The sequence below is a fragment of the Drosophila mauritiana genome, chromosome 3R, assembly GCF_004382145.1.
Source record: "Drosophila mauritiana strain mau12 chromosome 3R, ASM438214v1, whole genome shotgun sequence".
In the NCBI taxonomy this organism is placed as follows: Eukaryota; Metazoa; Arthropoda; class Insecta; order Diptera; family Drosophilidae; genus Drosophila; species Drosophila mauritiana.
The window spans coordinates 16,081,445-16,105,839 of record NC_046670.1 but is presented as its reverse complement, the minus strand read 5'-3'; the positions used below and the strand labels follow the sequence as shown (position 1 = coordinate 16,105,839).

Here is a 24,395-nt window from a genome sequence, read left to right as displayed (position 1 = left end):
GAATATCTGAATTAATGTGATATCTAATCCACCATTAACCCCCCCTTGCCCCATTAAATTGTTTTTCTAATATTTTTATTGTTTTTTTTTTCTTTTAAATTAGGTTGACAGCATGATGATTGTGTAGAATCTATTCCTCCTCCTCTTCCTCGTCCTCCTCTTCCTCATCATCGAGATCCTCCTCGTAGCTATTGCCACCAGTGGGGGTAACATTAGAGCCGAGCTCGATGATCGGTTCCTGTTCCTCAATGGGCGTGACGGGCTCCTCGACCACGGGCTCGCTGGTCTCGTTCTCGTTCTTCTGGATGGCCTGCAGCTCCTGGGCGGCAAGCTCGGATTCCTGGCGGGCGATCTCGGCCAGCTCGGCGGCCTGGCGAGCAAGTTCTCCCTCACTCTCCTTCTCGATCTCCGCCAGGCGCTCCAGCTCCTGCTCACGGACACGCTGCTCCTCCTCCAGACGAGCCTCTTCAGCGACACGAGCCTCTTCGGCGGCCTTTTGCGCAGCTTCTTCGGCGGCACGAGCCTCCTCTACAGCCTTCAGTGCGGCTTCTTCGGCGGCCTTTTGGGCAGCTTCTTCAGCCAGACGAGCCTCTTCGGCTGCCTTTAAAGCAGCTTCTTCAGCAGCCTTTTGGGCAGCTTCCTCGGCGGCTTTTTGGGCTGCAGCCTCCTCTGCTAGACGAGCTTCTTCAGCAGCCTTTTGGGCAGCTTCCTCAGCGGCCTTTTGGGCGGCAGCCTTCTCCGCTAGACGCGCTTCTTCGGCAGCTTTCTGTGCAGCATCTTCAGCTGCTTTTAAGGCAGCTTCTTCGGCAGCTTTTTGGGCGGCGGCTTCGGCCAGGAGAGCCTCTTCGGCAGCGATTTTGGCGGCCTCCTCGGCAGCCTTTTTGGCCTTGGCAGCAGCCTGCTTTTCGGCCTCAGCCGTCAGGCGATCCCTCTCCTCCTTGAGAGCCCTTTGGAAACATTAATGATTTAATGGGAAATGAACTATGAGCTGGTGTAGGGAGTGACAACCCACCTCTCTTCCCTACGCTTGGCTTCATCGGCTTTCTGGGCACGCTTCTTTTCCAAGTCCACCTCGTCGATAGCCTCTTCGTTGACGGTTAGAAGACGCTCCTGGCGCAGACGCTGTTTCTCCTTGGCCTCCACATCGAGGGGATCCTCCAGGGGCCTAGGGGCGGAAAATTTTCTAGATGGACGGTTAGGATCCAACTCGGCATCTGAAATGTAATGCTTGTCAGAAGAGCCTTCGCCACAGTGCTTATGCATTTGTATCTTATTTTTCATTTTACATTAAATATCCTTCACTTTGTTGTTCACTCGGCTAATGTCATTATACATTATACTTATACTTACAATACTTACTCTTAGGATCGGCGATTGTTGGTTTTCTTATAGACGAGGCAAGGAAAATTGCAGATACAGTAGACGCCATTGTTTTAGAGTATTGTGTGGCATTAATGGGAGTTTTTAAAAAGTTCTGGGTGTGAAGAATTGAACCAAAATGTGGTTAATGGGTTAAGCATACATACATATATACATCTCAAAATGCAAAAAGGAGTATATGAGGTAAGCTAAGGTCTTGAAGTGTTGTACTGTGTAAATTTGCGTCAATATCGATGTATTTTATTATAAGTTTGCATCAATCCATTAGTCATCTTTATGTACAAAAATGTGGGCAGATGCAATATCACCTATCAGAATAGTAAAATCGACACTTTCTAATCCATTGAAACCCCATCTGAAATAGACCCGATATGCAGACCTTTTACAAAATACGACCCCACAAGGAAAGAGTTGCGTTTAGATCAGTATTTACAAATTAATATATTGATACATATTTGTAAGTAACTATCCCTAAAATGTGTTTACATATGCATGAACATAACATTGGTTAACAAAATTCGCGCTGACGTCCATATCTTAAATGCCAAAAATTATGCACATGAAATATTTAATAGTTCGTAATCAGTGATCATGAAAATATATAATTTAATAGTCAGCTTCTTACTTAAGTTACAACAAATTGAAAGAGAATGAATAAGTATCTACATTTTGGTGAGTCACATGAAAAATGTTAGTATCACAAGTGATGCGCTGAATTTGTTTAATATTTTTATTTTTTCGATCTTCAAAGCTGTTCTGATCTGATTTGTGTGTAAGTATTAGTCTGAGTAGTGAAAGCGCCAGAGTGTGTCGATATCAAGTGTTCATCTTGTAGATATCGGCTAATTGTCTACCACGCAAAAGAAAGTCTTTTAGATTGGTTTATTTAAGAAAGAGAAGTGTATGTCCATACAAAAATCAGGCATGTTATCATTTAGGCCTCAACTTCAACAGCTTCAACTGGAAAGAATCAATCAATCATAAAACGTATAACGTTAGTGAAATACAATGAACTGAACAATTCAGGATGCAGCAACCAAATATGTAAGTTAGTTACAAATGAATTATTTAATTTATATTCTAAAGCACCGTATTAAAAAACATCTTATCTTGAACTATTAAACGTTGTACGTCGACAATAAATATAAGTGGACAATATACTGAAAGAAAATTATTGGACAAGGGGAGTATGAAGAATTGCGAATCGATCTATAAATTTAATTTGAAGCCCCTGGTGCTCGTAAACATGTAAAGATCAATTGATTAATTATTTTATATTTTGATTGATTTGTGTTTGTGAAGTGAGAAGTGTTTTTTGCAGGTTTATTCATTTTGAATCAGGAAAGTAACAAAAATTGAGCAATTTAAATTTTGTAAAGAGAATAATATAGTGCATATCCTTGTCCTTAAATATGCATCTCGTAATGAATGGTAATCTTTTGGCGCCAACATCTATTACATTTATGTGATACATATATACAGGTGTCATATTCAAGCGCAATGTAAGAACACAAACAGTACTTACCTTCCTTCACAGGATCTTGGGATTTCTTATCATTCTTCCAAGTCGGGTGTCTAAGGTACCAGGACAAGAGGTTAATATCAGTTCGAACTTTGTCCGTATCGTACAACGGACTTCTAACATTATAGGCCTTGTCACCGCAAATCCTTACTGATGCAAGATGACTTTTACCTTTTGTTATTTAATTGTTTAAAGAATGCGATTTAATAACCATTTGCTATACATTTAAGATATCTAACCACATTTGTGAACAGAATACATAGTGCAGTAGTCTAACATTTACGTTTCGAAACACAACTTACCAACATATTTCACTGCTGGCCTGGGGTAGTGCGAAATATTGTGAACTTCCTTGGCAATATGACGGACAGGATTTGTGACACGGGCCACATAGGCATCTAGGGCCAGTTGCGAGGCCGGCTCATAGGTGTAGCTAAAAACATATATACATATATATGCATATATTAAATATAGCAGAAAAATGCTTTATCTAGCAATGTCTACAGAACATAATTAAGGGCATCCAATTATTATTTTTAGCAAATCATATTTATCCCTCATGTCATTGCACTGAAATTATGCAGGCCCACACGTCGTATGCGCAATCTCGACACAAAAATGAAGAGTGGAACGAATGCGATTATTTTCTATGCCAAGGGCCTTCTAGTTTCAAGAATGTGCGCCAAATTGTTGCAATGCACATATATAAACATATATAATTGGATCCATGTAGGTGTTATTGTATGATATCTATTTTTGGTTTCAAAAGTGTCCTCATTGGAATGGAATGTGCTCAGATGCCCATTAGGTGGTAATGACCCCTACTTACCCAGTGACGGGAAAGGGAGTGCAGCTACGTGCACGGCGCACCACGGGAGTGTGCAAGTCACGAATCAGAGATTGCGCGCGGTTGCGAATCCGGCTTGTTTCCTCGGAGAAGGTCTGTAACATCGATTCAAAGTTAATGGGGTGGGGACCAAATCGAAGGAAAAGAAGTCTAGAAGCGAGGGCCCAGAACAACACTACTCCAGGTTCTGTGAGTCTACGAAAGCAACGTGCTAAGTACGCTGGACCAACTTACGGTGAAGGGTTCGGTATTGAGGTAATTGGTCAGGGCGCGGGCACCGTAACCAGGCGGCAGCCTCTTCAGATAGGAGGGCACAGAGCGAACCGGGCTGGTGATGACCCTCACCGGCGAGGAGGTGATCCTCAGCGGCGACAGAGAACTGCGTGGGGCATACACCCGGGTGACCGTGGTCGGGCTGTAGGCGTAGGACGGCGTGTACGTGGTGTACGATGTCGGGATGTAGGTCGAAGTGTAGGTCGATGGCAAGTAGGAGGGGCTGTAGTAGGTCGATGGCGTGGTGTAGGAGTAGGTGGTGCGCTCCGGCGATGAAATCACTCGGGTCGTCGTGCGGACAACGCGAACAGGCGATGGTGAGTGTATGACGCGGGACACCACGCGGGCGGGCGAGGTTACCACGCGGATCGGCGAGGTCACCACCCGGGTTGCGCCGTAGACGCGGCGGGGCACCGAGTAGCTCGAGTAGATGGGGTAACTCGACTTGTACACCTATATGGCAATGGTTTCAACATTAAGACAACATCGAATACGCAAGGTTCGGTAATTATGATTTGATTAGCGGAATGAGAAAGCAGAGAAAATAAATAAGAACATATAACTAGAAACAGAAACGTAAACCATATGTTCATGATCTCTCCATTTAGGGAGTTTTGTCTGCCTAATGATGGATGCTTAGATCAGTTCGATTTTACATCCCAAAAATGATGATTATGAATTGATATTAAATGAAGAATGCATCTTGCTCACTACCTTCCGATTATTTAACTTGAGGTTGTGGGATTTACTCGGAATAATTTCTATTTTGATTAAATGGATTCTCTGGCGCTATAAACTAAATAAGACTATGATGTGAGGGCTTATTACTAACCGAGTCTGCTTTTCCAGTGACGATGATGTGATGGATGTGATTGAACAGTGTGTGATATAAGTCAATAGAAAAGAATAGTAAACCATAGAAAGATGGATGACGAGCGATGTAGGCGATAAGGATGAAAACCAAATACTTACACGAGTTACTTTCTCGACCGAGGGGTACTGAAAGTAATACAAAATAGAGCAGGTCATGTTTTGGTTCAAAAGAGTGGACAACTCTCATATATTTCTTGACAGAAACGGTGTAGATTTCCTTATCCTACTTTGTGTCTTCAGTATGAATATCGTATCGACCTCAATGTATGTTCATTTCAAAAAAATAGAATGCTACGTTCATTTGAGATAAGACCGTGTTTATTTTATTGTATCACAAATATGTTTTAACATGACTTCTTGAAGGTTGCAAATACACACAGAAATTGTTGATCTTGTTCGGTTAATCTAGTCTATATGCGAAACTATTTGGGCATTAGTGGTGATTAGTCCAAGTCAAAACGAAAATACATCATCATCGAAAACATCGTATACAAATATATATAAATGGGCACTCAAGGTTAGCGGGTTAAGTGGATTATTTGCAAAATGTATATATTTATATATATATAGTCAGAACAATGACGTATTAGTGGGCACCATAACATTCAAAGCCGTGGACAGACGACGCCGATCCTTTGACGCAGTGCGTCCCCTACACGTGGTAGGAGAAGTGACGGTACTTGGTGCCGCCGGGCAGGTTGCCGCTGGTGGTCGAGGAATAGCTGTAGCCACCGGGTCCGGCGCCAGTGGTGCTGGTCCGCTCTGTGCTGTAGTTGTACGAGCCGCCGGGACCGCTGCGCGACGTCTTCTCCACGGTCGACGTGTACGTGGAGCGCTCCGGGCGGTACGAGTGCGGGTTGCTCGAGTCGTAGCTGCTCTTCTCCACGGACGACTTCGAGGTGTACGAGTAGTCCGAGGAGGCCCGGCTGCGGTGCGAGCCCGGTCTGTCCGTGCACAGGTCTAAGCGTGGAGTCTATAAATTCCGATTTGATAGTGATATAGAGATAAGGTTTGGTTTGGTTTGGTTTCGGCATTGGCAGCACAAGCATCATTTAAAGGTAAAGGATAAAACTTGCTCCTGCTGCTCCACGAACTGCTGTATGCAAATGGCCAAAGAACGCAAGGCGACTCAATTGGGGAAATTGAAACATGTTCGAACTGTTTTACTTTAGAGTTAAGAGCTTAATGCAACCATCTATGCACACAAATGCTATGAGTCTATGGATGAAACGTTAGATACATGGGTACACAGAGAAAAAAGCACAGACCGTTTGCAGTTGGAATCTCATATGCTAAATTGGAAATATTTCGATTACAACGAATTCTGGATAGAATGGCTAAAAGTTCTTCTTTTTCTCTGTGTAGAGTAACAACTTGTACAGTGTTTAGTGGGTTAACACAAGATTATATGGACTATGGCTAGACTAGATGTAGGCCTATCATTATTTTGAATGCTTTTTCAGTTTTTTTTTGTCTGTTTTAGTTGGTTATGTGTCCTTAGATACGACTAGGTTCGTTCGACTAGGCTTCGATTGGGTTCGGGTTGTCGGTTGGGTGAATAGGGTGATGCTCCCCTAGTAGGAGTACTTGGTGACCATCGCGCCCGACCTCTCGTTGCGGTAGGTCTCCCGGCGAACTGGCAAGGACTCGGAGACGGCGCGGTGCAGTCGCGGCAGCTGGGCGTCCAGACTGTCGCGGAAGGTGCGGCCGGCGGTATTGCCACCCGCCTCCACGGTGTCGATGTGCTGGCGCACCATGCCCAGGATCCGCGTCCGGTTCTTGTCCCGGGTGGAGACGTACGGCTCAATGGGCTCGTAGGCCAGCTTGTAATCGGGCTTGATGGAGGCCCGATTGATCGGATCGAGGATCGACCGCTGGCGCCGCTCGAGATCGGGACGCCGCACTCCGAAGGCGGTCACCGGATCCGAGATGAGCGACGGCCGCGGCACGAACGGAACTTTCTCCCAGTCAATTGGTGTTCTCTTCGTTCTCTGCAAAGCCCAAAAGTCCACAATTTTGTTTTTAATTTCTGGGTCAGCCGGGGATTAAGCTGTGGCTCAGTGGTTAGGTGGTGCAGCGAACGGGGATCTCAACTGGGCGGTGCGGTGGGTCAAAGTCATATGTACGCGTATATACAGTGCGCGGGCGGGGCATTTATATACAGCTTCGTTGGGGCAGTAGTTGAGTTGGGTATCAGATCGTAGTGCTGGGTGGGTCAAGCTGTATCCAGTAACATCGAACATCCTTACATTATGACACAAGATGCATAGTTACACATGTGTCTGAACCCTAGGGTGGACCTCAATCTCTTTTGGTTTGCACAAGCCTTAAACAGATATTACGCATACGCAACGTTGCCGTTGCTTGCACAGTTGGGCTGCCAAAAGCTAGCCTACTTAACAGGTTTGTATTGAAGTACAGTAATGAAAATTTAGATTTTGTTTTTCCAAAAGGTCCACCCTAGTCTAAATACACATATGTATATATGCATATTGATACGACGTAGTGTGGTTGTGAGTAATGTGCAATGGGAGCATTAAGATGGAACACAAACAGCAAACGTATATATATTTACAGCAATTTAGCCAAGTTATTTATCAACTAAGCCAGTTACCCTACATTCTAGCCCTAAATACCAAGAATTAAATCTCAATAAAACGTATTTCATAGATACACATCAAAGTAGATTGCCGTTTTCATTCATCGAATCATCAAGTTATCACTATAAATTATGTACCAAATGTACATATATGCATGGTACACAGAAAGTGTCCAGACAAGATGGATCTCTTGGGGATTCGATGTACATATATATCCTTGCTTTGGATTATCATCACATTGGACAGTCCGAAAAATGGGCTTTTTTTTTTGTTGTACCCTCTAAGCATTTATCTTCTAATTTTCGAATATTTTGCGTTATTTTGTTGTAGTTGCTTGCCATGGCATCGGTTTATTTGAATATATTATGGAAATCGGAAAGATATTTTTAGGACCAGCAAAGAGCGAAATGCGCGCGCATATAGTATTACACATACAAAAAGCAAAACCACGGCCCGTACAAAAACAAATTATCGAGAGAGCTGGCTCCGTATGAGTTTCATCGCGAATTCGCATGTGTTTGGAATTCCACTCGCCCATATATATTCTAAACATTTTTGGGCACCAGACCATTAGACCACCAGACCAGACGGACCTCAGCATTTTGTAAATAATAATAAAATAGATAGAGAAGAAAATGTTCGGCCTCCGCTGAATTCTTGGTTCCCAAAATGTATTTAGCGTTTTATATTTGGGAGATGAGTAAACACGTATATCCGAAAGAGATATGAAGATCATCGCGCAGCAATAAATTTTGCTGAAGATTCAATTCCCACGATCTCGCGAAAATTGCAATCTTTTCACACTCGCATCGTTTTGTCAGAAAATTTTGTCACATATTTATTATTTCGGTCTGGTTTAATTATGGTTAGACGACTGTGCAGGCACATAACTCAGATATATGTAGTATTCAGTACACACAACCATTGTGTGCGAGTTATTAAGTTGTTAGAAATAGGTTTATGTATGAATTACTACACAAATGTTTACACTGAACCTGAAAATGCTATATATGTACAACATGGTCAGAACGTCAAGGTGATCATTAAATATAATATCTCTGAGCACAAGGACATTCCGTTGCGAAGGACCAGCTAGTTAGGTACTGTAAGTTCGATACGATATTCATAATTGGTAGACACTTTACATTCAAACGTGTTTCAATTTCTCAAGTAATCTGCTCGCTTCTCAGAATGAAACCATTGAGTACAGCAAGTGGGACACAAGCGCTTAAAACTGAATTCTTGTGACTACAGATTCGATTAGCCATTAGCTAACTGCTGACAGCTAACAGCTAACAGCTAACTGCTTTCAAATTTGTCAAATTTATCCGCAGCGTTTCTTGCAATCACAGGTTAGTTCTTGAACTGCTTGAGTTTCGAGTTCGGCAACTGTGCGCACAGATATATTTCACAGATTTAAATCGAGGAAAACCACACTACCGTATGTCAAGTAAAGTTCAGATTCTATTTCGATGGGCTTACCGTAACTGCGTAGGAAGTTGTCACCGGCCTCGAGGAGTAGGTTCTGCGGGTCGTAAATCCACTTTCGTAAACCATGTTGCGATTTTTAGATTTGGATGCTTTGAGAGTTTTCAGATAATGAATTGTTCGTTGGATTTTGGTTCGGATATATCGTCGTTGCGTGTTGTTCACTTGACGCCCGTTCGAGTTGATCTGCCTGAGAATCGCACGGAGCACTTGCTTATAATTTTTTGATTTTCAAAATTTTCACAGCCTTCGATCCCGCTCTCTCTCGCACGCTCGGTCCATACCTCTTTCTCTATCCATCTCCCAAATAAACTTATTTTTGGAATTAAGAAACATTGACATCTCTCCTCGCAAAAGAGCGAGCGAATTCTGTTTACATAAAGCCAGCACTTTTCATACAGTTGCGTTCGGAAAGCCTATATACAAATGAAATGTACAGCGTCTAGTGGCTCCCAGGATATAGAGCCCTTTTCAGACGTCACGGATTTCTTCCAGAACTTTTTAGATAAGATTAGAATCTAGATTTAGCATGGGATATGACGCGAATTGATGATGGAGGAAAGTGGCCCTTTTGGCATAGGCTAAATATGGGTCGATAAACATCAAAACATTCTGCGGATTATTTATTTATAAACCTGCTACAAGATTTTCTCAATTTAATGAGCAATTATACTATTTTTAAAATTAAATTGGCATTTAGCAGTTTGATTACATGTAGGCATTAATAATGTTCTAGCTTAATTCGTGTTCCCATCATTCAAAATATCAGCATTCAAATCATCATCGTTGTTTAAAGATTGATTAGCCAAAATTCATAGAATGAGCTGCATAGTCTTGGCATTTTTTGAAACAAATAAGGCGTGAAATTAAAATCCTGAGAGCAATTTATGGTCATTGGTGGGTATCACCTGTGGACCGGACACAGAGCTTTCCACACAAATAGCTGGATATAAATTATTAAGAAAATACAAAAATGAAAATAAGATAAAAATAAATGTTGTTTTCCAACAGTTTGAGGCCAGATTACTCATACCATCTTACAATAAGATCGGAAACATGTATTCGTGAACATATAAATAAACTGCACATCATCCTATACCCACATTTTAAATCGGGTGTGTAGGTGTTTGCTTGTATATAAACAAAACCATGGCAGAAATTCAAAAAAACCAAATTCTTTATGACATTAACCTTAACGAGAGGCAATGAATGACTCGTAATTTCAAGGCTGCCGAAGTCAGCCTAATCGGCGAACAAAAATGTCATTGAGCACTGACTTGGAATTTAGTGTTTGCTTTGTATTAATTAGGTGTGAATAGACATTGAAAAATTAGCAGAAAATAAATTGGCGAAAAGGATTCAATATAGCGAATTCATCAACATATCTTCTGTCTTTAAAATGATAAGATGGCACAACATTTCTGCAACATGTTGATCTTCATAAAAATATTAAGAGATATTACTTTAGGTATGCAACTTAAAAAACTTAACTAATCGTCCATAAAAGTATTCGTATGTGAAATAATTCATTCATTATCTTAATATGAAATGAAATATGGAGGTCATTGTCTGGCGACCCTGGCGATGTTGAATCTTTAGATCTGTAAGATCTTTAAGAGATTATTTTTGAAAATATGCTTTTAAAAATAACAATGTAAGAGACCATATTCAAAAGACTTTAATAATATTATTTCTTGAAATGTTGATTTAATGTTTTATATTACGCTAATTTAGCAAGTTTATACAGCAATATACGTTTAGTTTATAAATATCAATGTAAAAGCCCATATATTTAGGCCCGTTTGAATATATACACGATATAAAACGTGCGGCAAGAAGTCAGTGACTTAATACCAGAAATCTCTTGGTCGGGTGCCCCTCATAATGATGCAAGTGGCGCAGGTGCAAACACTTCCATGTGTCTCCGGTCCCAAGTCGCGATTTTGATCCATTGGAGTACATAGATATACGACTTTTGGTTTCAGATGCATGGCTGCTCAATTTATCCGCCCAGCCAGCGTGGTTGTTTGTTGGTGGCGTCTTCGCCTATTTTTTTTTGTGTCTGCGATAATTTTGTTAAATAATTGAGTATGCAATGAAAATTGTGCATTACAGCGACATAAGTACGATGAATGGTCGTTCATCGGGGGGGTTTACTGTGCGTGTATGGGGACATAAGTGCCTATATGGTTACAAACACCTGTTCACTCGTTTTGCTAGAATGCGTTTCTTTCCTCACTTTTCCCCAAATACTCGCATAAACGGCATTCAAATCCGCACGCTGCTTGACATTTTGTAATTTGAACAAATTGCTCGCATTTTTGGGCAACTCCTATAAATAATGGAGTTGCTGTCGCTGGAAATATTAGTTTGGAGCAGAGCGAACGACGCGTTGGAGCTACGAGCCAAAAACTGCAAAGGACTATTACTAATTTACAAAAAAAAAACCCCAAAAGGATACCCTCTTAAAAGAGCACAATGAACCGAAATTACATTGTCATACTTCAGCTGCTGGGAGTTCTGGTAGTGCTTACCTACGCCAGTGCAATCCCCAAATACGAAGATAGCCATAAGTAAGTGATTTATAGTACTCCATATACGATGCTTATTTGGAATGGCTTCAGGTTCTATGCGGATAAGGCGCGGGATAGATCTTACTATAACGAAAACAAAACCCAGCCCAGTGAACCGCAGACAGCTTCTACGAAGGATAGACTGGAACGCCTGGGCTATACCACTGGCTACGGATCCCTAAATGTACGTGAACTACATCAGAACACCCAACTCGTGGGCTAAACTGCTAACATTGATCTTTGAACTTTAATTATCTAGGGTTATCCGGGCGGTACTGGACTATCCGCCTACAATCCCATAAAACTGGACCTGGGCGGCGTTGTCTTGGGAACTCTCGTGGGCATTGGCGCCATTATACTGATTCCCAAGATTCTTTCCGCTTTCCATGGTGGTTATGGAGGCTACGGCCGCAGTGAGTTGAATGCTTTTAAGGAAATTAAAAAATAAAGTGGATTTTTTTTAATTTTTAGGCGAGGACAGTGACCTAACACCACTGAGCAGCATGATCAATAAGATAGACGATGTTCTGGGCCAGAATAACATTGACTCAACGAGTTGCATGCAACGTGCTGTGTGTGGTTATGTTCGCTCTACGGAGTACAACATGAAGATTGGTTCCTCAGACCAGATGGACGAATTTATTCATATGCTAGCGGAGTGAGTAGAGGCTTTTAACTCCAAGGTACTTAGTAAATACTATTTGCTTTTGATTTGTTTTCAGAAATTCCCTGGTGGATTACCTCCTCGATGGAACGGCTATAAAGGAGGCATTGGAGCATGGAAAGCGAGCCAATGATCGCGCCTGTGAGGAGGTGTACTCCAATTGTCCGCTGGACAGTAAATCAGCTACGGATATTCTAATGAAGCTGATGCCAAAGAAAAACCCACAAGGAAAAGGAAAATCATCTGGAATTTCCCGAGAAAAGAAGGTTTAGTTAATGTTATTCGCTGAAAGTTTAAAAAGATTGTTCTCCATTTGCATACAACCAAATATTTTCCCAACATATAAATAAACTCCATTGTGTTATCTTTATTCAACTAGTTTTTGTGCGTCTATAAGCTTTTCGAAAACAATTAACAAAGCCTTGGGCCATTTACAATATAATTTCATTGGAAAGAAGTTTCAACGATTGATCCAATATTTTGTAAGCATTTGTGATTTTTGAATAGCTCTATTCTGGTGAGGCATTCTTAGCCTCATTGCCGCTTAAAATAATTTGCAATTGCTTTTCCTGCTGTTCAATGAGGGGCAACCACTGCTCCGATGGAGCTATAAACTTGGTCGGTTCAAAGTTGGGTATTTTACCCAGTTTTCCCAAAACAGACCTGCGATGCGCTTGATTCTCAACCATGATGTGTTCCAGTTTGTCTACCAAGTTGTTGGACTCCTTGATCAGGTCATCGATGGACTGCAGCAGGGCGTACCAATCTATTTTCTGGGTGCCGATCAGGGCATTACCCCTCAATCGGAAGGGAAAGGGAACGAAGCTGCGCCAAGGCTTAAACGATTCGATGGTATAGGGTATAAAATGTCGCTCAGATTCCATTTCCACGGCATCGTCATCGAAATGCCAGGATGCCAGAGTAGGAGCCAATATAGAGTTACTCCCACTTCCCCTCAACTGATTCGATTCATCAAAGTTGAGCCTCCGTATTTTGACTATCTGATCACCAAGTCTCTTCTCCACATCAGACATGCCATCACTGTCATCCTCATCTGATTTGGGTAGATAGGAGTTGACCAGATCCTTGTTATAGGCCTTGGGCAGTAGCGTCTGAGTTTGACGCGAAACGGTAGGCACACTGTCGGTCATTTGGGACATGGAATAGGTAAGAACATCTGCAAGTATCTGTGTTACATTTAACCACACAACATATCTAGCCGAAAACTTACACTTTTCATAGCCATCCTTCTTTTTGGAGTACTGTCCATCGGTGAGAATGCCTACGTCCTTGAGCAGAATAAGATCCTTCTGTACTCCGAAACTGACTTCCTTCATGAGCTTCGTCGGCACAAAGTCCGTCTGCAAAGCCACATTAGCCTTGCCAGCTCTTAGTCGTCTGTATGGAAAAGCACTTAATACTATTTAAATTGTATAATTTGGCTTAAAAACCTCGAAGCATCCAGTAACTTGGCCCGAAGCAAGGCGCTCTTATCGGGCTTGGTGAGCGTCGAAACGCTAACTGCTCGCCAAGGAGGTCGCTTGGCCTCATTTTCCTTTTCCTTCTCCGCAGCCAGCTCCTTCATGCGTCTCCAACTGTTTTTGGCTCTAAAGAAAAGGTATTATAATTGTTTAAATAATGTGTAAGGTATTTAAAAAGTTTAGGCCTATTACCCACCTACTCAATGATGCACTACTCGAACGAATGGCTGAATGCGGAGTACCTTGCTGGTCATCCACACTTTGCGTCTCGCTGGTTTCCGATGATGTGCCACTGTTGTTGGAGCTGGTACTCTGCTTTTGCCTACTCATGGTAGCGAGTTTTTGCCTTTTTAAACTTTAAATGTGTGTGGGTGGAGAAAACTTTGCTTGACGTCTCTATTAGCAGTCAATACATCGATGCATAAACAATTCAGTGCATCCTGGTTGCTATGGAGTCGACTAAAAAAGTAAAGGGGTGGGGACTTGGATATCGACCTGTGGATGAAGGGGAATAACAAGGCGCCAAATAATTCAGGCATTCACACCTGGTTAAATCACCCAGTGTTGACACTCTAGCTATATCGCTTTTTGAAGTTTCGTTTTTAGTTAAATAATAGTTAAAGGACCAAGAGATCCCAATAAAACAATTTGTTGAGCCATATACAGACATAACAAAAACATATTTTATTATTCAGTAAGATTTCTATTTTAGGAATTGTTATAGAAAGCATTAAATATGCGGAAGACCTCGCCATTGTAGTTATCCAAATGCGTTCGTCCCCCTTCGTAAGAGCATTCAGCAAACAAATTGTAGTTCTGCCTATGGAACCAATAGTTCTTGGCAGTGCTATTGGCGCCAAGATCGAGGGTATTTAGCTGCAGCACTCCGAAGTGGAACGTCCTACCGTCAGTCTGAACGCTTTGCACAACAATTGGTTTGGGAAGAGCTCCTTCTACGGAATCCCCATGCAGTTGCTTTGCTCGAGCGGCAGCCACAACGAAAGCTTTGATCAGTGTCCTTGCCTGAAGCTGCGAAGTTGTGACCTCGGATCCGTGGGAGTTTTTGACTTGGTGTTTATTAAACACTGTAAAGATGGTGTGCGGGTGGGAGCAGCTGATGTCCGTGCGCAAAGCTAAATGAATAACATTGTTAGTTATGCATCGGGTAGTACTTATTAAATAACTTACGATACAAGTTCTCAGTTCGGTAAATGTGGTACTTCGGAATCGATATAGTACTCTTCATGGGGTAAAGATCAGGCAGATCTCCTTCGAATTTTCCCTTAACACTTTCGATGGCTCGGTTGGCAAATACCACTTTTTCAGCATTGATTGTGAAACCAAGCAGATCCCCGTCTCTGCTTAAGGAAGTCTTAAAAGACGCGTTGTCTATAAGTTTCCTTCGTACAGAGACTGAACGGCCAGCCAGTTTTTCACTTTCATGCAGGAGTTTGTTTACCAACAGTCGACTGAGGAGATATTAATATTTACTTATGTTAGGATACAGTTTAAAGATATGAACTTACTTGACCCTTTCGTGTGATATTCCGTAGGAGCGGGGCAGGTTAAAAGCCGGCCTCTCCGGTAGCCTCACCTTGGGCAGCTTGACTTGCTCTGCATCAAGCACGTGGGATGCCAGAATCGCATGCCGGACACTCTTGTCTACGGAATTTGGCAACTGCTGGTTTGAAATGGCATCCTCGATGTGCTTGGGAAATGTTTGGATCACAATAGAGTTGGTCAGCACCTGGGCCTGCGGCAATCCACCAATTAGCACGCTGTTGTCGGAGTAAGTGTTGCAAACTGTGGGGTGCCAATCAGGGTGCCTGCTGTCCTCGGAAACGGTCTTCTCGCGTGTGCCAACAATGTCCACCCTGAACGTAAGGTCAGATATGTTCACTTATAAAATCATTACATATTTCCCATTGATACTCACAGTTTCCTCTCCACTTTGGCGTTCAAGAGATCCTCGGGATTCTTCACCAGAACACCTAGCTTCAGGAGCTCCGCCGCGGCGCCAGTTTCCTTGGGGACTCGCCTACCCTGGACCAGCCAGTGCTTCTTGAAATGCCAGCCGATGTGCTGGGCACAGAGGGTGTTCGTAAGCCTCATTTCAGTTAGGATTTTCTAATGTTTTCGTTCAATGAAATGGAGCCGGGCGGACTGGTTATGAAACTCAGTGCTGCCAGATGGTGAGAGAACTTCCCTGCCCATTTGCCAATAAATATTAGTGATGTGATTGTTTCAGTCACTGTTCAAGCTGTAAATCGTTACACCGTAATTTATTTATATTATATGTATTCAATTTCTTGTATAAGTCCATATAATTTAACATTTTAAGTGAATGAAATTGCAATAACACATAATTGATGTTTATTCGGCACTTGTAATGGTTAAACATAGAAATATTTAAAAACAAAACATATATCACATATCAGGAACTGGCGATAGCGATGTATCGTTTTTCGGTGCCACCACTAATTCCGCGTCTGGTCACACTTTTCGGTAATTGTAATAAATAAAGGAAAGGCGGAGATCTTTGTTAAATTTTTAACAAAATTAGAAGGTAAGTGTGGGAATTAGTTTATAAAGTATAGCTGCTTGCACGGATAATGTAAGTAACCCGTATATTCGTGTTCTAGCCGCTTGCACACCTCCCGCAATACTCACGATACCGAACCGCCCGACAAAAATGCCGCGATATAGGGAGTGGGACTTGGCCTGCAAGGTGTACGTGGGAAACCTGGGCTCATCGGCGTCCAAGCACGAGATCGAAGGCGCATTTGCCAAATATGGACCCCTGCGAAACGTGTGGGTGGCCCGCAATCCGCCCGGCTTCGCCTTCGTCGAGTTTGAGGATCGCCGTGACGCAGAGGACGCAACGCGTGCCCTGGACGGAACACGCTGCTGCGGCACCAGGATTCGCGTAGAGATGTCTTCGGGTCGCTCGCGCGATCGCCGGCGCGGAGAAGGCGGCAGTAGTGGACGCTCTGGTTCCGGCCGCTACAGGTAATTCCACGACAAAAAAACTGTACTTCTCATGTTACTTGACTCAATGTGTCTCCCAAATGGAATCATGGATCACTTGACTCCAAGAATTGGGTACTTTCTTCAGGTTTCTAAGCATATGATGGCGGTCTAGCCTGTAACCGTCAAAATTAATCAATCCTTATCAAAACGTATACAATTTGTTATCGAAATTTAATTGGAATCATCGCAAAAGCATTAATTGCTAATAGCAAACATGTACATTTTCCCGCCTTTTTCTGCACGTGATAGAACAGCCTTCGAAAAAGGTCAGATTTATCAGTACTTCTTCGCAGGCTGTTTTATTCAGGTCCAACTGACATGGCATCGCTATTCATAACATATCTAATTGAAAATCGACTTGGTACTTTATTCAGTCCAAACCAACAAACTGTATACATATATTATCTACGATCCAATCATTTAGTGGTTGTTAAATGCGAGTTATCGACACTTTTTCAGGATAACTCCTTCGGCTAGAACTACTTCCACTGCTACTTCTTCCTTCTACAACATCAACAATCTACAACAGCAACCATCTTCACAGCCACAGCCAGCAACCTTCAACTTGCAACTCTAAATTAACCATGTTCAGCGTCACAGCCTCACAGAAGTTTTGATTAGCAACCCAAATGATTTCATCCTAGAAGAAGCAATGCAGTCGCCCAAAGAGTTATCTTTTAAAGTTATCCTGCGTATCCTTCAAATAATTGCTTACAATTATTTCTTTAATTTAGTTGCCTATAATATGAGAGTTCGTCCGCTTTCTCAAGTACTTGACTCTGATGTCGTGAAAACTGGCCTTAAGCGCGTTTAACGCTGATGATCACAGCTACTAAAGACCATTTTCTTATTGCATATTTATCCGACAAAGTAGAAAGCTTTAAACTCTAAATATAGGATATCAGTTGGTTCTAAAAGCAAAAGCAGCAATAGCAATAATGCTCTTATCTTAATTGGTCCACAGCTTAATTCATAGAAACAAAACAGTTTGCACAGCTTTCATTTGTGTTTCCCCTGGTATTAGTTTAAGTAACAATTAAGCAGTATTTAACACATCTATTTTGCAGCACTTTGTAAGGCGCGTATGTACATACACTTCTTACCATGCTAAGCTGATTTAATTATTTTTTTTTTAACTTTAAAGTAATCTTTTCTTCTTTACCAATGCGTTTATTTCAGGTCCCGTTCACCACGTCGCTCCCGATCGCCCCGCAGCCGCAGCTTCTCGCGCGATCGTCGAAGTCGCTCGAATTCTCGGGACCGTCATTAATGTTTTCAAAAGGATATCGTTTAAGCAGTGTCGCATCAAAGAACAAGCCGGCCAAGGCCGCATTTTCTGTAGGAATTCCTATGTCGATTGCGATCCAAGTAAATTTACTTCAGATGACAATATAAATCTTTCGATGCATTCTTGAAATTCCTTTTTTTACTAAGAAATAAAGACGCACAATCAGCGAGATTTGATTGGTTTCATATATCATCAAAAGCAGTTTGTTTCCAGCAAAAGGGGACGTGCTTAATGCACTGTTTATTATGTGAGAATTGACGTGCTGCTGTACAACTTGCTTAGAAGTATGTTCGGATAATAATTTAAACAGGCGCACGACCGTAAAATATTATGTATACTAACAAAGGTACACGTTAAACTTAGGAGAAGACGCAACACGAATTCGTTGCACATTTCGCACTGGAATAAACCTTACGTCTAGTCATTGTATGTATCCTCGCTGCAGGGCTCTGAGCCCCATCCCAAATGGCAGATCGGATTGGTTATGGCTGTCCCTAGCGCATGCGGTATGTGTTCGACTCCTGAATCTGAGACAATTCGCCCTTGAAATTAATGTCGATGACGAAGTCCAGGTCACGGTTGTTCCGCTCGTTGGGCTTCATCTGGAACGTGCCAGTGATCTCCTCGTTCTTCTTCGCCGTCATGTGATCATCCAGGTAGAACACGGTTTGCTTCCAGTGCGTGTATGTGGAGTCTGGTGACGTACTGAACCCAAGACGCTTGTGGCACTTGGTGAATTCTATATTGAAGTAGGTGACTAATGCGTGCACGAAGTCATTGCGCTTGATGCATAGGCTGAACTTGGACGAGAAGTTAAGATCGGCCTTTTGCACGGTATACAGATCCACCTCCTTGACCATGCAAGATGTGGATACCACTTGCTTGGGATCGACCACGTCGACCAGTGGCTCGGTCACAGCCACCTTACGAATGCAGCTCATGTCGAAGCCGTAGACATCGTCCCACCAGTTGATCTTTTCGTCCTTGTACTGTCGGTCCTCGATGGCCGTGATATACAGAGTGCCTCTGTCTGGGAACATCATGCCGTCCTTCTTCAGCCACTTGTCCCGAGCGTACAACACTGTATCCAGCATGGACTCGTAGAAGAGGCAGTAACTAAATTAAGGAAAGCAATTAAAATGGTCAGTAATTAGCCTTAACATACGCCAATCTCAGTTATAAATATATTAAATGAAATCTGGTGCGGCAGCTGTTTTTTAAAGCTTCACTACTATTGGAAACGTACCCCATCCACTCGGAAATGATAATGTCCACTCCCTCAATACCATTTGGAAGCTCAATCTCCTCAATCTTGCCCTTGACAACCGTAATCACATCCTGCAGATTGTTGTCCATGACCACTTGGCGGGCAAACTCAATGATGTTGGAGCAGTCGACGGCGATCACCTGAGCAGCGCCGGCTTTGGCAGCGAACATGGAGAGAATGCCGGTGCCGCAACCCACGTCCAGTACGGTCTGCAAAGAGGAGATTCCCCGGTGAGAAGGGCTACGAAATGGGGAAACCCCGGAAGTTATCCCTACCTTGCCCTGAAACAGATGCTTGTTGTGGTACATGGCGTTGCGGTATGTGACGGTGCGCACCTCATCCTTGAGCATCTCCTCGTGGATCCCGAAATGGGCATAGGAGTCAAAGTAATAGTCGCGGGACGTCATTTCGTCGGCGTTGGCATTGGGATTATCACCGGTGGAGCCCTCCGCGGGCAGCTTCTTCGCCACATTGTTTGAGTTCGCATTTGAATTGGGCGTGATGCCGGTCGCCGATTCCACAGCTGCCTCCATGGGGATGTCTGTGCTGGCCTGCGAATCGGGTTCGTCAGCTACTGGCCTTTCGATTGCCGTCACATTTTGACCAAAACTCACCATTTTTTAATTTCTTCGGCGTCTCTTTGGTTTTTCACGTCGAAAAATTGGCGACTAAATGATGGGACTGTTTCTACAGCACGCTAGTTTAAAAGGTCGGTTATCAACACTGTCCCCGCACAAAAGCTGGAAACAAATATCGCCAGCTCGATACTATTGCATTTTTCTGAAATTTTAGTATTTTTCAGCTGAGAAGAATCCGAGTTAGTTCCTTATAATCGTGTAATATAATCTTGGTCATAACATCGATAAGATATAATAAATATATACACGAAGTAAATTATAACTATTGGTTTATCAACTGCTGCAATGTTTCAGTAGTAATCCTTTTTACTGCTAACAAAAATACATAAAACAGGAAACACGTATAATCGATAGTTGTAAATAAGAACCGATAGTTTCACTGGCAAGTGCTCATCCCTAGCGACCGCTTGCCCGGTAATTTTGGCGGCAAAATATTCGCACATCGCATTTACTAAACAACGAAATATAAAGCGGAGCAGAAGTAGCGTCTAATACTCCAGTTCCTCTTTTTAACTTTGTTATCTCTATCAAAATGGAAGGCTTCGACGATGCGGGTGTGTTCTTTTCGGACAATTTCGGCGGAGATAACCAGCAGGATGCGCAAATCAACTTGCAGGCGGTAAAAAAGAAGTACAAGGAGTTTATCCGAACTTTCAACGAGGAGAACTTTTTCTACAAATACCGGTAAGTGGACTATATCCCCTTATCTGAACCCCATTAATGGTAATACCCCTGCAGTGACACCCTGAAGAGGAACTATCTTAATGGCCGCTACTTCTTGGAGATTGAGATGGAGGATTTGGTGGGCTTCGATGAGACTCTGGCTGACAAGCTAAACAAGCAGCCGACGGAGCATTTGGAAATCTTCGAGGAGGCTGCCCGGGAGGTAGCCGACGAGATCACAGCTCCCCGGCCGGAGCACGAGGAGCATATGCACGATATACAGATTCTTCTGAGCTCCAATGCGAATCCCACTAACATACGGCAGTTGAAGTCGGACTGCGTTTCCAAGCTGGTTAAGATCGCCGGAATCATTGTCGCAGCTTCGGGAATCAGTGCCAAGGCCACGCGGATGTCCATCCAGTGCCTGTCCTGCAGCACGGTCATACCGAATCTAAAAGTGAATCCAGGTTTGGAGGGCTACGCCCTACCCAGAAAATGCAACACGGAGCAGGCGGGCAGACCCAAGTGCCCGCTGGACCCCTTCTTCATCATGCCGGACAAGTGCAAGTGCGTCGATTTCCAGACCCTTAAGTTGCAAGAGCTCCCCGACTTTGTGCCACAGGGTGAGATTCCCCGCCACTTGCAGCTCTTTTGCGATCGCTCGCTCTGTGAACGTGTGGTGCCCGGGAATCGCGTGCTTATCCAGGGAATATACTCCATTCGCAAGGTGGGCAAACCCTCTCGTCGGGATGGTCGCGAGAAAGCTGTCGTTGGAGTCCGTGCTCCTTATATGAGGGTAGTGGGCATCACCGTCGACTCAGAGGGTGCGGGTGCCATCTCCCGATACAGTAACATCACATCCGATGAGGAGGAGCACTTCCGGCGAATGGCCGCCTCTGGGGACATCTATGAACGTCTCTCACAGTCGCTGGCGCCCAGCATCTTCGGCTCGAGGGATATCAAGAAGGCTATTACTTGCATGCTCTTTGGCGGGTCTCGTAAGCGTTTACCGGATGGTCTGTGCCGTCGAGGTGATATTAACGTCCTTCTGCTGGGCGATCCTGGTACTGCCAAGTCACAGTTGTTAAAGTTTGTGGAAAAGGTGGCACCCATAGCAGTCTACACTTCGGGCAAAGGCTCCAGTGCGGCCGGTCTCACCGCTTCGGTTATGAAGGATCCTCAGACGGTGAGAAAAAACATTGCACACCTAATCCTTACAAATCAAATGATATATTGTTCTTCAGCGCAACTTTGTCATGGAAGGTGGAGCCATGGTGCTGGCCGATGGAGGCGTGGTTTGTATTGATGAGTTCGACAAAATGCGAGAGGATGATCGTGTGGCCATTCACGAGGCCATGGAACAGCAGACAATATCCATTGCCAAGGCCGGCATCACGACCACCTTGAACTCACGTTGTTCGGTCTTGGCGGCTGCCAACTCCATTTTCGGTCGATGGGACGACACCAAAGGCGAGGAGAACATTGACTTTATGCCCACAATTCTGTCCCGTTTCGACATGATTTTCATTGTAAAGGATATTCACGATGAGTCGCGGGACATTACGCTGGCCAAGCACATCATCAACGTGCATCTGAGCTCTAACAAGTCAGCGCCTTCAGAGCCGGCTGAGGGTGAGATATCGCTGTCGACGTTCAAGAAGTATATTCACTACTGCCGAACTCATTGTGGTCCGCGCCTGAGCGAAGCTGCCGGCGAGAAGCTAAAGAGCCGCTACGTGCTAATGCGCAGTGGAGCCGGACAACAGGAGAAGGCATCTGACAAACGACTGAGCATTCCCATCACTGTGCGCCAGTTGGAGGCTGTCATCCGCATTTCGGAGTCGCTGGCGAAGATTCGCTTGCAACCATTTGCCACAGATGAGCACGTGAACGAAGCACTTCGCCTTTTTCAAGTGTCTACTCTTGATGCTGCGATGACTGGCAGCTTGGCTGGAGCCGAAGGATTTACGACTGAGGAGGACCAGGAGACATTGAACCGCATTGAAAAGCAATTGAAACGTCGCTTTGCAATTGGATCTCAAGTATCGGAGCAGAACATTTTACAGGTAAGCACAGAAATCTTATGAATCAAATGAACAACTTTTACTTACATTGCTTTCTTTTCATAGGACTTTCTGCGTCAGAAATACGAAGAACGCACGGTAATGAAGGTAATTCACACCATGATCCGACGTGGAGAGCTGCAGCACAGGATGCAACGGAAGATGCTCTATCGAATTTGCTAAACACTGTTAATCACTTCATTATTTGTCCATCGTTGAATCATTTCGTCACATTATTTGTATTTCCATTTGTATTATTAAGAGAAAACTACATTCTTTCCCATTATATGAGCCCAATAAACTAAATTAAATCATTATTTTATTCATTCTGCTTGAACTATTTGAACTACAATAATTCAGTGATGTTTTTAGTAGCTAGAAGTTTACAGAATAGATTTCTTTGATACTTTTAATGGGAAATCCTAGGTATTTCAAGTGCATAAGTCAGTCGAGCCGGCAGACTAAATGTTAGATAAATATTTATGATTGTTTACATTCAAAAAATGAGATTATAAGCAATGTCTAATTTCTGTTTGTTGATAATGCTTGGGCGAAACACATAGACCCTTTGGTCGGCCTCCAAATTTTCGCGCAAACCGACAATTTCGCTCTACATTCGACTGTGTTTGCCTACGTCATTCGGACAAATCACAAAAACCAATCATATTGCCTTGGCCACTGGCCAATTTTTTAAAAATATTTTTTCCTCTGTTTGAGAACGTTTATTACTTCCTTTTATACAGAACTCAATTAGTATATTTGCGCATGCACATCTATGTACTTACATACATTTGAAAGCTGAAATGTACTCAAAATGTGCACGAATTTTCAAAAATACGTAAGCGTGTTACGTATGCTTGTTTTTGGCCATTTAAAAACAATGGCAAATATATATATGCATGTAGGCATTCCAAATTTATGAATTTCCGGAAGGAAATCTTTACAATCTTGTTTATCACGGAACATTTGCGGAATGACTGTATTATTTAAAAAGTCCTAACAATAATATTTATTTCTCGCACATTTTTCACAACTGACGCCACTTTGCTGCGTTTTAAGGTCCGAATGACGTCAAGTTGATCTAAAATTTATTGAGGGCGAATTAGAAACATGTTTCTCTAGACGTTTTCGAAAAATTCCAGAAGATCATGGGCCCAATATCAATAAAAAACAGCCAGCCAGGCTATGAAAATAGATATAATTTATTTGTGACGAGAATTTCCATTTAAGTCAACTACCCATTTTAACACATCGACATGTACGTATGCTGTTTGCTCAATTTAATAACATTGTGGTACTTTGAACTTTGCATTCGAACCCAGGGTCAAGATAATTCAAACATCAAACAATAAGAGATTAATTGAAATACATATTCCGATATTGATGCACACGAGTGTACGTATTTTTTCAATTACCTCTGCCTGTGTCTGTTCATCGTTTCCATTAACAAAGCGTTGCACCGATGTTCTTTTCATTGCACATGGATATGCGGCTATAAATCCATGTGTATCTATAAGTTCGCTTTTCACCTAAACCAATTTACTCTGTTTTTTTGTCCACCACCCGCTACGTAGGCCCCTATATTGTAAACATCTGTCCAAAATAGTGATTCCTGCTTGATGGATTATTGTCAACACCAGCTAAGCCCTAATAATATATATTTTGATATATGAGATATATACTGGATATATTACGCAACCGATCACAATTATTATATGTCTGTTAATTAGACTGCACACAATTGG

The 24,395-nt window shown here is 42.9% G+C and overlaps 7 protein-coding genes across 12 annotated transcripts; 3 read left to right on the top strand and 4 right to left on the bottom strand.

The window, feature by feature from the left end:
- Positions 1–81: 81 nt before the first annotated feature.
- Positions 82–9,192, bottom strand: LOC117143671 (protein anoxia up-regulated). 5 transcript variants are annotated; one of them, XM_033308452.1, is made up of 7 exons: positions 8,978–9,192; positions 4,995–5,021; positions 3,984–4,475; positions 3,732–3,844; positions 3,205–3,335; positions 1,013–1,214; positions 82–947 (listed from the first exon to the last, which is right to left on the bottom strand). In XM_033308452.1, exons 1-7 carry the CDS (start codon positions 9,050–9,052, stop codon positions 131–133), a joined length of 1,857 nt encoding a protein of 618 aa, XP_033164343.1. In that variant the 5' UTR covers positions 9,053–9,192; the 3' UTR covers positions 82–130. The 5 variants fall into 5 exon arrangements, with proteins under 5 accessions (XP_033164343.1, XP_033164344.1, XP_033164345.1 ...); XM_033308454.1 differs by lacking the exons at positions 82–947; positions 1,013–1,214 and adding exons at positions 2,142–2,340; positions 2,906–3,073 and having other exon boundaries at positions 8,978–9,191; XM_033308453.1 differs by lacking the exons at positions 3,205–3,335; positions 3,732–3,844; positions 3,984–4,475; positions 4,995–5,021; positions 8,978–9,192 and adding an exon at positions 1,360–2,315.
- Positions 9,193–11,374: 2,182 nt separating this feature from the next.
- Positions 11,375–12,566, top strand: LOC117143868. Its single transcript, XM_033308733.1, has 5 exons — positions 11,375–11,556; positions 11,608–11,740; positions 11,816–11,969; positions 12,028–12,214; positions 12,279–12,566. Exons 1-5 carry the CDS (start codon positions 11,462–11,464, stop codon positions 12,490–12,492), a joined length of 783 nt encoding a protein of 260 aa, XP_033164624.1. The 5' UTR covers positions 11,375–11,461; the 3' UTR covers positions 12,493–12,566.
- A 14-nt stretch (positions 12,567–12,580) lies between these two features.
- LOC117143866 lies at positions 12,581–14,031 on the bottom strand. Its single transcript, XM_033308732.1, has 4 exons — positions 13,898–14,031; positions 13,672–13,827; positions 13,452–13,618; positions 12,581–13,397 (listed from the first exon to the last, which is right to left on the bottom strand). The coding sequence occupies exons 1-4, from the start codon at positions 14,029–14,031 to the stop codon at positions 12,730–12,732; spliced, it is 1,125 nt and encodes a 374-aa protein (XP_033164623.1). The 3' UTR covers positions 12,581–12,729.
- Positions 14,032–14,360: 329 nt separating this feature from the next.
- LOC117145080 (39S ribosomal protein L37, mitochondrial) lies at positions 14,361–15,899 on the bottom strand. Its single transcript, XM_033310597.1, has 4 exons — positions 15,638–15,899; positions 15,228–15,575; positions 14,890–15,170; positions 14,361–14,834 (listed from the first exon to the last, which is right to left on the bottom strand). The coding sequence occupies exons 1-4, from the start codon at positions 15,811–15,813 to the stop codon at positions 14,410–14,412; spliced, it is 1,230 nt and encodes a 409-aa protein (XP_033166488.1). The 5' UTR covers positions 15,814–15,899; the 3' UTR covers positions 14,361–14,409.
- A 269-nt stretch (positions 15,900–16,168) lies between these two features.
- LOC117146065 (RNA-binding protein 1) lies at positions 16,169–18,190 on the top strand. Of its 2 annotated transcripts, none has more exons than XM_033312005.1 (3): positions 16,169–16,267; positions 16,344–16,710; positions 17,911–18,190. In XM_033312005.1, exons 2-3 carry the CDS (start codon positions 16,394–16,396, stop codon positions 17,999–18,001), a joined length of 408 nt encoding a protein of 135 aa, XP_033167896.1. In that variant the 5' UTR covers positions 16,169–16,267; positions 16,344–16,393; the 3' UTR covers positions 18,002–18,190. The 2 variants fall into 2 exon arrangements, with proteins under 2 accessions (XP_033167896.1, XP_033167895.1); XM_033312004.1 differs by lacking the exon at positions 17,911–18,190 and adding an exon at positions 17,191–17,897.
- A 35-nt stretch (positions 18,191–18,225) lies between these two features.
- On the bottom strand, positions 18,226–20,010 carry LOC117146064 (protein arginine N-methyltransferase 1-B). Its single transcript, XM_033312003.1, has 4 exons — positions 19,901–20,010; positions 19,562–19,837; positions 19,266–19,495; positions 18,226–19,135 (listed from the first exon to the last, which is right to left on the bottom strand). The coding sequence occupies exons 1-4, from the start codon at positions 19,901–19,903 to the stop codon at positions 18,514–18,516; spliced, it is 1,131 nt and encodes a 376-aa protein (XP_033167894.1). The 5' UTR covers positions 19,904–20,010; the 3' UTR covers positions 18,226–18,513.
- A 316-nt stretch (positions 20,011–20,326) lies between these two features.
- On the top strand, positions 20,327–22,967 carry LOC117146063 (DNA replication licensing factor Mcm5). Its single transcript, XM_033312002.1, has 4 exons — positions 20,327–20,608; positions 20,663–21,773; positions 21,832–22,653; positions 22,717–22,967. The coding sequence occupies exons 1-4, from the start codon at positions 20,457–20,459 to the stop codon at positions 22,831–22,833; spliced, it is 2,202 nt and encodes a 733-aa protein (XP_033167893.1). The 5' UTR covers positions 20,327–20,456; the 3' UTR covers positions 22,834–22,967.
- Positions 22,968–24,395: the final 1,428 nt, after the last annotated feature.

What these genes read in the sequence shown, in the direction of transcription:
- LOC117143866 (XM_033308732.1), bottom strand. Translation starts at nt 14,031, where the DNA reads ATGAGTAGGCAAAAGCAGAGTACCAGCTCCAACAACAGTGGCACATCA. An exon ending in AGTAGTGCATCATTGAGTAG is followed by an intron (nt 13,828 to 13,897) that starts GTGGGTAATAGG and finishes CCTTTTCTTTAG; the next exon opens with AGCCAAAAACAGTTGGAGAC. An exon ending in AAGTTACTGGATGCTTCGAG is followed by an intron (nt 13,619 to 13,671) that starts GTTTTTAAGCCA and finishes TTTTCCATACAG; the next exon opens with ACGACTAAGAGCTGGCAAGG.
- LOC117146063 (XM_033312002.1), top strand. Translation starts at nt 20,457, where the DNA reads ATGGAAGGCTTCGACGATGCGGGTGTGTTCTTTTCGGACAATTTCGGC. An exon ending in TTATGAAGGATCCTCAGACG is followed by an intron (nt 21,774 to 21,831) that starts GTGAGAAAAAAC and finishes ATTGTTCTTCAG; the next exon opens with CGCAACTTTGTCATGGAAGG. An exon ending in CGGAGCAGAACATTTTACAG is followed by an intron (nt 22,654 to 22,716) that starts GTAAGCACAGAA and finishes TTCTTTTCATAG; the next exon opens with GACTTTCTGCGTCAGAAATA.
- LOC117143868 (XM_033308733.1), top strand. Translation starts at nt 11,462, where the DNA reads ATGAACCGAAATTACATTGTCATACTTCAGCTGCTGGGAGTTCTGGTA. An exon ending in CTGGCTACGGATCCCTAAAT is followed by an intron (nt 11,741 to 11,815) that starts GTACGTGAACTA and finishes TTAATTATCTAG; the next exon opens with GGTTATCCGGGCGGTACTGG. An exon ending in TTTATTCATATGCTAGCGGA is followed by an intron (nt 12,215 to 12,278) that starts GTGAGTAGAGGC and finishes ATTTGTTTTCAG; the next exon opens with AAATTCCCTGGTGGATTACC.
- LOC117145080 (XM_033310597.1), bottom strand. Translation starts at nt 15,813, where the DNA reads ATGAGGCTTACGAACACCCTCTGTGCCCAGCACATCGGCTGGCATTTC. An exon ending in GCCAAAGTGGAGAGGAAACT is followed by an intron (nt 15,576 to 15,637) that starts GTGAGTATCAAT and finishes CCTTACGTTCAG; the next exon opens with GGTGGACATTGTTGGCACAC. An exon ending in CCGAACTGAGAACTTGTATC is followed by an intron (nt 14,835 to 14,889) that starts GTAAGTTATTTA and finishes TTATTCATTTAG; the next exon opens with CTTTGCGCACGGACATCAGC.
- LOC117146064 (XM_033312003.1), bottom strand. An exon ending in AGCATCTGTTTCAGGGCAAG is followed by an intron (nt 19,496 to 19,561) that starts GTAGGGATAACT and finishes TCCTCTTTGCAG; the next exon opens with ACCGTACTGGACGTGGGTTG. An exon ending in ATCATTTCCGAGTGGATGGG is followed by an intron (nt 19,136 to 19,265) that starts GTACGTTTCCAA and finishes TCCTTAATTTAG; the next exon opens with TTACTGCCTCTTCTACGAGT.
- LOC117146065 (XM_033312004.1), top strand. Translation starts at nt 16,394, where the DNA reads ATGCCGCGATATAGGGAGTGGGACTTGGCCTGCAAGGTGTACGTGGGA. An exon ending in TCTGGTTCCGGCCGCTACAG is followed by an intron (nt 16,711 to 17,190) that starts GTAATTCCACGA and finishes ACACTTTTTCAG; the next exon opens with GATAACTCCTTCGGCTAGAA.
- LOC117143671 (XM_033308452.1), bottom strand. Translation starts at nt 9,052, where the DNA reads ATGGTTTACGAAAGTGGATTTACGACCCGCAGAACCTACTCCTCGAGG. An exon ending in CGGTCGAGAAAGTAACTCGT is followed by an intron (nt 4,476 to 4,994) that starts GTAAGTATTTGG and finishes ATTGCCATATAG; the next exon opens with GTGTACAAGTCGAGTTACCC. An exon ending in TCAATACCGAACCCTTCACC is followed by an intron (nt 3,845 to 3,983) that starts GTAAGTTGGTCC and finishes TCGATGTTACAG; the next exon opens with ACCTTCTCCGAGGAAACAAG.